General features: G+C 41.9%; 1 protein-coding gene across 5 annotated transcripts in view; it reads right to left on the reverse strand.

Annotated features, from left to right (window-relative positions):
- The window catches only part of ITPR2 (inositol 1,4,5-trisphosphate receptor type 2), a 242,085-nt gene that overhangs the window by 39,879 nt on the left and 190,092 nt on the right, over positions 1-12,114 (reverse strand). For all 5 annotated transcript variants that reach the window (XM_059846045.1, XM_059846044.1, XM_059846043.1 and 2 more), the window contains 3 exons: positions 5,288-5,395; positions 3,578-3,770; positions 1,702-1,827 (listed from right to left, as the gene is read on the reverse strand). In XM_059846045.1, the coding sequence (XP_059702028.1) occupies positions 1,702-1,827; positions 3,578-3,770; positions 5,288-5,395 (427 nt within the window). The remainder of the gene's footprint in view (positions 1-1,701; positions 1,828-3,577; positions 3,771-5,287; positions 5,396-12,114) is intronic.

The raw sequence follows: 12,114 nt of genomic DNA on the forward strand, positions 1-12,114 counted from the left end.
CAACCTGTGCCAGGGCCTCACCACCCTCACAGGGAAGATTTTTTTCTTAATATCTAAACTAAACCTACTCTCTGTCAGCTTGAAGCCATTCCCCCTTGTCCTGTCCCCATGTGCTCTTGCCTTTCTTTCTTTTAGGCTCCCTTCAGAAATGGCCTTCAGCTGGAGCAGATTCGCCTCTGTCCTATTACATAAGAACAGCAAGTACCGACTAAAAGGCAGCATTTTGGGATGATTAGATCAGCCCAAGCACCTCAGAGAGGTGAACAGAGGTGGATTTCCACAGGGTGAAGGGGAAAACTGGGAGACAGACTCCAGCTGTTGGATCCCGCTTTGGTGTAGAGGGAGGCTGGCATTAAGGAGTGTCGTTGTTTGGCTCAAACCATGACAAGGAGGCTGCTTCATGACCTGCTAATCAGATTTGGCCACACCTATTCCTTATTGCTCAGGAGTCGCTTTGGCTTTACAAGCACCAGGAGCTGGAATCCCAAAATGAGCTGTCACTGGATTACTGGGGCCACTTAAACTAAAGCCACATAAATCTGCAGTTCAGAATAAGTATAAATACCTACTGATTGCAGACTAGAGGATTTCCATGAGTATAGATTAGTAAAATTAAAATTTAGTAGCTTAAAAGGTTTATTTTTAACCCTTTATTTCTCCTCTCATCCTCCATGGACTCTAACGTGCTCTGAGTGACTCCCCAGTTTACAAAGCACAAGATGCTTCCCCTCTCCAGGGCACAGCCCTGCAAACTCTGCCTCACTCCATGAGGCTGTGGAGCTGCCTGAGGTGTGACCTGCAGAGCCCACCCTGTGGGCTGCCAGAGCAGCGTGGTCCCCATGCCAATATATTTTAATCTGCTGCCTTTCTGTTCTGCCAGCCAGCAGGAGTGTTTGCTGGTGCCAGCTGTGGTGTTTGTGAAAAGCACATGTATCTACTAGAAGCTGGACTGCTTCCACCAGCCCAGTTCACATGCCATCAGACAGAGGTGACTTTCAGTCACATTACTGACTGGCCACGAATCAAAGGCCCAGAGGTGAATGGCTCTGCTCCCATTACCAGTATTCTAAACTATTTAGTGTCCTTTATCCCAATTAAGCTTGTTTGGGCTTCAAAGAGGCCTCCTGCTAGTCTGCTGCATTTATAGCAAATAAAAAACTTCATTAAATATTTCCTGTGACATGGGACGAAGCAGAGACAGAATCATAAGTTTTAAGAGTATTTTTACATAATGCATTTCTCATCTGCAAAAGTTATGCCCTTTTATCCCAATAAACAATGCAGTCAAAAGCCAACAAGCTAGTTTTCAAATAATTCTCTTCCATATGTTTTCAAGACTTTAAGTCATTCAATTTGGTCAGCCTTAAGGAATCTCTGTCCCTCTGCTGCCAGGAATCCTCCTTCAGTTCAGAAGCTGCAGCTAAATGTGTGCAGTAGGACACTGCAATATGGCAATATAAAAAAAATTAGCTGAGATCATCTAGATAATCTCCAGTTTATGCACTGTCTATTCTGCTCTGCATTGTGTGGGCCACGTGACACATAGATCAACCACCACATTTCAGACAACATCTGGTACCTCCTTAGGAGACACTAAATGGCTTCCAGATATGACTGTACCTGAAAGTGCAGCTTTATTTGTTACCTTAGAAATGAAAGCATCTAAAACTAAAACAAAAAATAAGACCAAACTCTACTTGCCTTCATCTCCATCATCTCCAAAAGGGTAGAACAGAGCAACTGCTAAGTTGATGAATACAGCAAGGTTGAAGGAAATGCTTCCCCAGAGAGAGATGTGTCTGGAGAACCAAAAGAGGGCTGGATTATCTAGAACGGGAGAAAAGCAACAATCAATAAGCTGAAAGCAAGCAGAAACTCAATCACCAACGGCCCCAAGGGAATTAAATACAGATTAGTGTAGAAAATATGCAGATCTTTAAAATAAACTAAAATAGACAAATATGAAACATAGGCTTGCCATAAAACAAAGTTTCAAGCAGAGCTTTTAATCCAAAGATCACAGTACAGTTTATATATACTGGAGTTTTGCCTCTGGTAAGATTTTAGGCCTGGATATTTTGCAAGGGAGTCTTTTCAGCTGCATCTAAATCTGCAGCTTCCGTGCATGGGGACATAAAATCAAGCAAACAAATAGATTTTAGCACTCTGAATGCCAGTCAACCAGAACACCCAGAATGTATCATCCAGATGACCTATTTGGACCAAGTCAACGACATAGGCAAAGAACCATGGAATAGGCATGGTTTCAGAACTGCAGTGTTTGCCTCACCTCTGTCAAACTAAAAACATTTTGATCTGCTTGGGAAGCCGGCAAAATTTGATGTGCCTGGGTTTTGTTTCTAGAAAAGCTGACTCTCCAAGAGCATCTGCATTTTAGCAGTGAATTAAGAGATCACTTTAAGCCATTTTTATATATGTTCAGCCTGGAGAAGAGAAGGCTTTGGGGTGACCTCATTGCAGCATTCAGTGCCTGAAGGGAGCCTTCAGGGAAGATGGAGAGAGACTCTTTAAAAGGGCCTGGAGTGACAGGACAAGGGGGAATGGCTTCAAACTAAGGGCGGGTTTAGATTGGATATTAGGAAGAAATTGTTCCCTGTGGGGGTGCTGAGGCCCTGGCACAGGGTGCCCAGAGAAGCTGTGGTTGCCCCATCCCTGGAAGTGTCCAAGGCCAGGCTGGATGGGGCTTGGAGCAACCTGGGATAGTGGCAGGGGTTATGGAACTGTGTGATCTTTAAGGTCCCTCTCAACCCAAACCATTCTGTGATTCTATGATATATAAAATACAACCTTCTGCTCCAAAAGCCAAGGGCACAGTTGACAGTGGCTGAGCTGGCAGGAGCCTCCTGATCCAGGCACATTGGCAATAGCCCCATTCCTGCCAAAGGTCAGCAGCTGTACTGCCCACCAGGGAGCTAAAGATATTCAGGGTACCTACTGGAGATTCCCTGCCCCTCCTCTTGGTGGCCCTACTTTGACCTCTCCCCCATGACCCTGACCAAGCAGCTCAAGGCCGCACACATGCCTCCCCAGTACCATGGGACATGCACCAGTATGGGCAAACTGGGACACCCTGCAGCCCAGTCATGCCACGCTGATGTGGACTGGCAGAGGGGGACTGACTCCATGGGAGCTGGGCAGATTTAAAGCAGCTGAGGCTCTGGTGAGAGATGTTTTTAAGTGACTGACATTTACAAGTCTTTTAATGGCCTTTCAGGAATCTGCAAACCTCAAATATGCAGCTGCACATGTTTCTGTTAAATATTAGGGGCCTTGGTTTAATTAGGTGCAACACTATCAAGACTAGTAGAACTACACCCAGAGTTTTGGAGTCCAAAACATCATCTTGAACACATCAATAACTGCTCCATATTACACTTCTTTTATGGTGGCATGCAAGTGTCTCAGCAGACCTACACTCTAAAGCCCAGAACAGCTTTGCCTGTTGTAGTAACAGAGTGAACAGAGAAAAGTGTATCATTAAAATGCAAGTATTTGAAGGTTTAAAAGCAAGGTTTTAGCATAATGAAGCTATTTTTTTTCAAATTACAGTACTTACTTCTAATTTTCTTTTGCCATTTCATCTCGTTGTACAGATCCTCAGTCTGCTGGAAAAAGTCATTGACTTTGCTCCCTTGTTCATCTCTCTCTGTTGTATTGAACACCCGACTTTTGGATTCCCGAGTGAGGAACTCACAAATACTGGGGACAGGAAAGACAATCTTTTCCATTGTTCTATCGTGGCGAACAATCTATAAATAAAATGCACATTTTTGACAGAGTCAGTGACTATTCAATCATTTTGTCATATTTTTTCTTTTTCACAGCTCCCCTTTTATTTACAAATGAATGCATTATTATTTGAATATTACAATAAAGTTGGACCAAGCAATCCCAAAACAGAGTAAAGCTGGTTTTATTTTTAAAAGCCTGCCTGAATAAGGTGGCAAATATAAGTCTCAAGAAAAACCTAGGTTCAGACTTTGCCAAATATAAAAAATGTTGTAATTCAGAATGCTTCAGTTTGTCAGCAAATTGAAACAAACCTGACCCAGTAAAAAGTGGAGAAGTTCAGGGGCTTTCTGATTACAAAATGCTTTTCTCATCTTGAATCTATTTCTGTGATGGGATAAATTGTAAAGGTGAACATGCAAAAATATCATTCAGACAGCACCCATATCTTGTCAGTCTTTATATTTTTACTTGACAAAACCCAAGGTTTTGAATTGTTTGCATTTCGGCACCTATCAAGCTATCAGTGAGTGAACTAGGTTTTATTTCATCTCACCACACTGCCATCAAAATTGCTTCCCCATTCTGATCATTGACTCTACATTACTAAAAATACAGAAATGGGTAGAAAATGCTTTTAGACTCCTACAACCATGCCTCTGTGCAGCCACTGGTGAAAATGAAAAAAACACCCCTATTTGAATTTCAAAACAAACAAATGAGATACATTAATATAGGGGAGATAATATCGGAAACACCAAACAGGTCTAGGACTGCTTTCCAAGACAAGCAGTTATCTATTTTGTATAGCAGCAAAGCTGGGTTGAGTTTCGCTTTTCTAGAAGAAGCTATTGGCCATATAAAAGTTGACCACAGTGCTTGTTTAATGCCTAAATTTACAAGCTACCCAGATAAACTGGCTGATAATTGCTAAGAGAGATCTCAGCAGCAGCAAAAGTATTAAAATACATTAAGAGAAGCACTCAGCTTCCCTCTGGACAACCAAGGCAATGGATCTTCCACCCATCTGGTGGAGGGATACCTCTGTGGACCTCTAAGTCCAACCCATGGCAGGTGTAAAGTTTAAAATAGAGAACAGAACTGCTGAAGCAGGCCAAGCCTTGGTATTTTAAGCAAAAAGCCATACTGAATGTCTACACCGCTACAAAACCTCTTTGTACTCCAGCCAGGGTTTTAATCTGACCAGCCAGAATCAGTGGCGTTGAAACTCATGATTATTTATTTGAGTGATGTACCATACAAGACGATTCTTGACTTCATGACACAGCTCCTGTCCACAGTCATTATCTCCCTAACAAAACATGTTTGGTAACACACAGGAAAGCTACTGTGAAACGATGGCTTGGAGCCACTTCTAATATAGGTGTGTTCCTTTATCTTCCACAGCCAAAAGCTTATTATTCAACCTTCTCCTCAAAAATAACCCACACCATTTGGAAGCCTAAAAAGAGGAGATACACCACACACAAGATGCAGACTTGTCTCACAGTCCGTCTTCTGCAGAGCAGTCCTTTACCTCTATCTGTGCCGTATGTTTGGCATAAAACCTCAAGGCTTCATCTCCTTCATCTGGATCTGACCCTGGCTTCAGCATCTGTTGCAATGTTTTATTGTGACAAGCCAACTAGAAAAAGAAGAAAAATCTGATTTATGTCCTGCTATGTTTTCAGCTTTATCATCTCCACTTAACTAACACAAATCCTCCTTCCCCCCATTCCCATATACTTACATGCTCAACCCAGTGGGGCTCTTTCCACAGATAACAACAAAAATGTAATTACTCGAGAACAATAGAAATAATTTAGTCTTAAGAAGTCAGCAGAAAGTCCTCAGTTGAGATTTATTAAAGGCAGCTTAGTCTGCAGCCTGGATGGTTTTTGGAAGGCTTTTGACAAATGCCAAAAAATTAGACTGAATGCTTCTTTTCACTTGAGTTTAGACATAAAATTTGCATACCTCTGAATACTAAATGACATTTACAATTAATTTTTCTCAGTGACTTCAAATGGCTAAACTAGGTTGTAGGCTGGTTCTCCAGGGCTGTAACTATTTCTGAGGGAGCTGGACTATAGTTCCAGGCAAATACATCCTTAACTGTACAGATTATATACACAACAAATAGATACATACACACATACACACAAATATGTATCTTCTATAAACTTTTACAAATTATACACTTCACATGATTGATAAAATACATCTGTTATATGTTGAGTAGTAGATATTTTAAGTGTTCCATTGCTGTACAAAGTTTAAAAAGAAAGTAGTTGGCAAATGCATTCATGATGTCCTGTAAATGAGTGAGAAACAAAGACCTAATTATAAGGCATAAGGAAATTACTAAAAATTCAATTTTCCCTACATCATAGTAAGTGGTTTTCATCCAGAATAGCTGAGGCATTTCACCTGTTTTAAGATGGGAAAAACTGCAGCAGGAAAGAGAGGAAAAGGCACCTTGCAGATGTGATCCAGGGCTGAAGCATCACAGCTGACATTACCACAACAGACCATTAGAAATGAGGCAGGCACACACTCAAAATGACCACAGGAACCGGGGCTTTGAAGTGATGATCACCACAGGTGGGCTGGGATGGGATTGTGCTACATGAAATAGCACAGCCTGGTGAGGAATTATAAAATAATTGCACAGCTACAAAAAGCCTGACAGGAATTAAGTCTAAAAGTAACAATGGATCCAAACAGATACTGTAATAATCTAAGCAGCACATGATCTCTCTCAACTGGAATTTGCATGTCTCATTATTTCCCTTTTTTTTTTTTTTACAAAAAGGCAGAGGAGAGGTACATATACGATTTAGTCCATTTATTGAAGTTCCCTAGAATCTACTGATCAAAATAAATTTTCTTCTGGATCTCAATACAAACTTATTAAATAAAGATGAATAAAAAATGGAACATCCAAAAGCAAGAGAATATCAGAAAGAGATATTCAGGAAGAATAAATGTGCTTCCAGCAACTTCCTTGGGGACAGAAGTCTGTTTGGTCCTGACAGCACAGCCCAAGCCAATGTGGCACAACATCAGCATTTTATAAAAGTGTCATGAGCAGCTATTCAGGGAGACCAGCAAAGAAATGGCATGGGGATTAACTGCAGAGGAATATTCCTTCCATCAGCAGTAGATTTCTGTCCTGAAGAGTTACTTTTTTACTCTACCTAGCAAATGCATGGATAGTATCATCACACACATCAATGTCTTTAGCTAAAGTTCCACTTATTTTTGAGACTAAAAAGGTTCTTTAAGACTATCTGACAAGTTCTTCTCTTTCACACAAGCCAAATAATCTGATCCAACCAGCAGCTTTTGCATCATGACCACAACAACTGCTTAGCAAGACAACTTGAATTCATCTCTTAGAGGTCCTTGCATGCCCCTCAAGACATGCTCTAGAATCATGGAGAAAGAAGATGAGCCATTAGAAACAAGATAGTTACTGTTTAAAAATGCCCTTTCAACAGTGTTATTACTTTTGCCTTTCTGCTTTATTGGATGTCCCTCTGCTTCTGTACTTACGGAAGGGCAAGCAGGAGTGCCCAGTTCACCTTCTCTGTATCATTCATCATTCTGTACACTACTGTCACGTTCTCTTTTATTTGTCTCTTCTTTAAATTAAAACAATCCCTATCCTTTCCATCCCTCCTCAAACAGAAGACTCTCTGTGACTCAATTATTTTCCCTGTCTATCTCCAAGTGCCCTTTACTTTGGCTATATCTCTTCTTTAAGATATGAAGAAGAGCACTGACTAGACAGAATGCAATCACACCGTGCTTGGAGTGATGAATTAGCATAACCAGGAGCAAATATATTCCCCTTTTATTATCTTCTGTAATACAGAGGAACTTTGCCTGTATCTTGACCTTTATTTCTCCAACGTGAACCATTAAGATTTTCAGTTTTCTAACAAATGACAAGTCAAGGACATATAGAGAGTTCTTATTAAAACTATACCAGTTTGGAGTAAGGGACCTGCTATAGATTCAGAATTGGAAATGCATTCGTAAACCCTATAAAAACTCTATATATTCCTTCCTAATATGCTTTGAACTGTCCATAACTTTTACCGTAAAAGTCTCTCTTGATAAGTATCAGTAACAGAAATTCCCTTATTACATGGAGTAGAAGGGAAAACAATGTCAGGCTCTCATGCTCTAATGGGACTGGCTAGAACAGAGTGTTCAGAGCCTGCTGAGGATTTGAGATTGAGCATATTTTGCTATCAGGTTTCACATGAACAGCAGCCATGCTCTTTAAAACAGTGTGTATTTGGTGACCTGCACTGTGCTTTCTGAGGCTGTGACTGTCCCGTGCTGATGTGTGAACAGAACCTAGCGCTGCACAGCGGGGGCTTTCCAGCACAGCCACTGGACAAAGTGACCTGAAGAACAAGCCAGGATTTTCTGTGCCAGCCCCTCGACTGCCAGAAAAGACACATCAGAAATAACAAGGGATTTCTGACCAAGCTGGAGGAGCTGCAGCACATTTCAGATGGGGAACCTACCTAAAGGCACCAGCAATCTTCAGCTGGTAAAGCTGAATCTTCTTCACTCATAACTTCATTTCTCTCAGCTTCCAAATCTCTCAATATCCACTTACCTTCTGCGTACTCCAGACATTCAGACAGTAAGCTCAGAGCAAAGGGCCCATCAATTTTCTGCTCATATCTCAGTTTGTACACAGGATGGATTCCTCTACATCGACACAACAGTAACTACTGCTAATATTTCTGTATTGCCACAGCCGCATTGATGGAAGAACGTTGTGGACGGCAATCTGAGAGAGCTCAGATCCAAAGCAGAGGCCCACAGTATGACACAGAACAGCTTTGGGAATGCTGTTATTTGGCAACCATGGTGTTTTCTGAAGCTCTGCTCTCATGAACCTTCTTTTGCCCCTTAACGAGCTCAGAGGCCCACATGGGCCAGGGGGACTGTGTCAACAGATGCCTTGACCAGGGCAGAGCTTTTTGTGAGATCAAAGACACAGCAATAAAAATAACAATGCAGTGACAAACTGTGAACCTAAAATACAGGAAGCTTATCCAAGTTTAAAATACACCCTAGGTGACAGTTTGTGTGTGGCAGATAAAGGCCTTGCGAGCTCTGAGTGATATTTTTTTTCATATTTAACTGCTGTGATGCAGTACAGTGTGCTGCACAAATTTTTCGGAGCACCTGGAGGACATGGCATGGGATGGACATGGCTGAGAGCAACTACAATGAGAAGAACAGTTCCATTTATGTTTGCGAAGCAAAACTCAAAAATGCACCTCAAAAATACATTGCAAGTGTAACTGATAAAAAAAAAAAAACAAACCCATCACTAGAGCCTAAATTTGCAAAGAGCCCCAGAAAAATCACCATCGTGGAGAAAACTCCCTCACTCACTCACTCACACATCAGCCATGCCAGTGACAATATTTTAAGTGTCAACACTGTATTTTACTGCTCATCAAGGCATGTAGGGACAAGAAGCAATAGCACATAATGGAACAGTGACTTCCAAAGAGGGGATGTGCAAGGCAATAGCTATATGAATAAAGATCATTTGGCTTTCAGTCAGCTCCTAAGGAAGGACTGCTGTTCATCTTGAAAGATTCTTACTTAAAAAATTTGGAAAACACTGTAATAAAGCATCAGTACAAAACGTGAAAGATTGAGGACAGACCAAGAACGCTGAAGACATTAATAAAGAAAGAGTAGAGATAAATGACAGAATTACAAGTAATACTCAGTCTAAACTCCTGACACAACATGACTATAAAATCAGATCTGCTACTCATCTGGATTGCCATATATGATCATCAGTGTGGAAAACCACAGCAGACCCAGCTTTTGCAATTAATATATGGGTTTCCTGCAGGCCTATAGTTTTATAGTCAAGATTACCTTGAACAAAAATGAAGTTATTTAAATGCTGCTAAAGAAAAGACTGATTTAAAGCTGTGAACATTCATTTCACCAGCCTGTCATTAACTCACTGACATGGTATAGTAGATTGGTTTGCCAAAATACCAGTGTATGAATATATGTGTGCATGTGGAAAAATTGCTTGAAAAGAGAAAGTTTTTCTCCACTTTTCAATATTTCTGTAAAACACAGAGCCCCTCCATATTTTAATAAGGATATGCCAGTCCTTGGTTGTAATTTATAAACTGCAGGGACCTCTCAAGTTCTCATCAAAGGCATGAGGTCTTACCCAGTACACAGCTGAGATGATTGTCAAAATTCCTGCTGATTACACCAGGCTTTGCTGAAGCCCCCAAAAGGACAAGAAATAGAAGAAAAAAGTACAAGAAACACAAGCTAGAGATACCAGGTTGGAGACTCCCAAATTCTGAGAGATTTATTTCACTGGCCAGCATTTGAAAACTGCCAAACATGGAAACATGGTGGGGGGCAGTGGGGGGGGGTTAAAGGTGACTTTTTATGACTAGAATTGTATAAAGGGATCTAAAGGAGTGAGGTTTAGTGTCCTGTAAGCAATCAGGCTTTTCAAGGAAGAGTCAGTTCACAGGCTAAGTGTCAAACATGTGATATCCTAGGAAAGGTTGATGGAATAGTACAAAAAGCACTGGATAACTGGCTGAGAAGCAGAAATAAAGACACGAAGAGCACAAATAGCTCCTGTGCCTTGATACAATTTACATTTATAGTATTACTACTAAGTGTTACAAACATCTAAAAAAATAGAAACAAAATTCTTGAAATAAGTATTATCCTTGTTCCAATTCTCTCAGTTCTTTTCCCAGCTGCAAGGCAGCAGTGAGGCTGGCATGTGATGGGGCACTCCTGGCAGGGAAAGGGCACTGGGTCAGGCAGCACCAGGACTGTGCTGGGGACTGGGGCTTGTTTTGGGGAGGGAGCCGGGTGTGGACATGCCTGTAAGCTGTCACACTGCACAGAGCCCTCTCTGCCCTTGCCTCACTCACCCTCTGGGGTGCCAGCCAGCCCCCTCGAGCCTGTCAGGGCAGGGAGGCCACTCCACAGGCCTGGAAGTGAATGAACAACAGCCCTTGGGGGAAGTGAGCTAAGAGTGTTTGTACCTGAGCCCAAGGCCTGACATCTGGGAGTTCTGCTGCAAATTATCTTCACTACCCTGTCAGTAACCACACACCTGCAGTGTGGGTTGCCAGCCCAAAGGCCAGTGGTCTTTCACCTGGGGAAATTGTGACAAAATGTAACTTGCAGCAACAGCAAAATAATGCTCAGATGAGTCTCACCTTGCTGTGCCAACAGGCTTGTGCAACTGGTGCTCATTTACAGCCTCAATCTCTTCCTCTTTAGTCCCCTTGGCTCCCAGAGCCAGGTAGTATGAGATCTGGTACCACCATACCCCCTCACCAGGGATAACCCAGTCAGCTCACCAAAAACTTCATTTTCTGCTTAGAGAGCAAGAAAGGATAAAAAAAGCTTTCTGGGGACTGACAAGAAAACCCCCAAGGACTGAGAAAAAACAGCCAAGAGAAAGGCAAGCGAGTAGCAAACAGGATGGGTGGCAGACAGAGGAGCATAGGAGACAGAAAAGGAGCTCCTCTTCCTTGGTGTGCCAGGACCTCACCACGTGCCAGCTCCCTGGCCAGGGCAAAGGAGAACATTCCAACTCCACCAGTAAACAAGGAGAGAAAAAAGCAGGGAAAAAGGAAATGTCATCTTAACCATAACTGAGCAGAAATTTTTATTCCAAGTAGCTGTACTAAAAGCAATAACAACTCCTCAGCTCCCCATGTTCCAATCAAAACTGAATGGTGCTTTCTGCAATACACAGGGCAACGTCCTTTCCAGAAGTCATTACAGTTTTATAGAGCGGCACCTTTGCACTCTGCCACAAAGCAATCTGTTAACAAACATTAGGAACAGCAGGGATGGAACAATGGGAGACTCTCAAATCAAGTATTCATTGATTTCATTTAGACAATTATACCATCCAGAGCAACCAAAAGGGTTTAGAGTTAATCTTTCCCTGATGGCTTGTGGTACATGAGCAGGTCCCTGGGTGGTCCAGACGCTTTGGATTCTGTTGCTGGGTCTTCCACGGCCTCGTGTAACCTCTGAGGCACTAACTCTCCTCCCCAGCCTCCACATGGGGCACACTACAAATTGTGGCTAATAGTGATCTACTTCACAGGGGAGAAATAAAACACCTCAATATTATCACATAAAAGAAACCACCACAGATAAGTGAACTCTATCACTATTGTGTTTGCAGCCCCCCATAGTAATTTCATTGCTATTTTTGTTGTGGTTTTGCTGTTCTTTTTTACCCTGATGAAAACCAGCAGAAGACAAAACGACTTGTTAATATTTCAATGAACTTTACTT

This window comes from Haemorhous mexicanus, chromosome 5 (assembly GCF_027477595.1).
Source record: "Haemorhous mexicanus isolate bHaeMex1 chromosome 5, bHaeMex1.pri, whole genome shotgun sequence".
Classification (NCBI taxonomy): Eukaryota; Metazoa; Chordata; class Aves; order Passeriformes; family Fringillidae; genus Haemorhous; species Haemorhous mexicanus.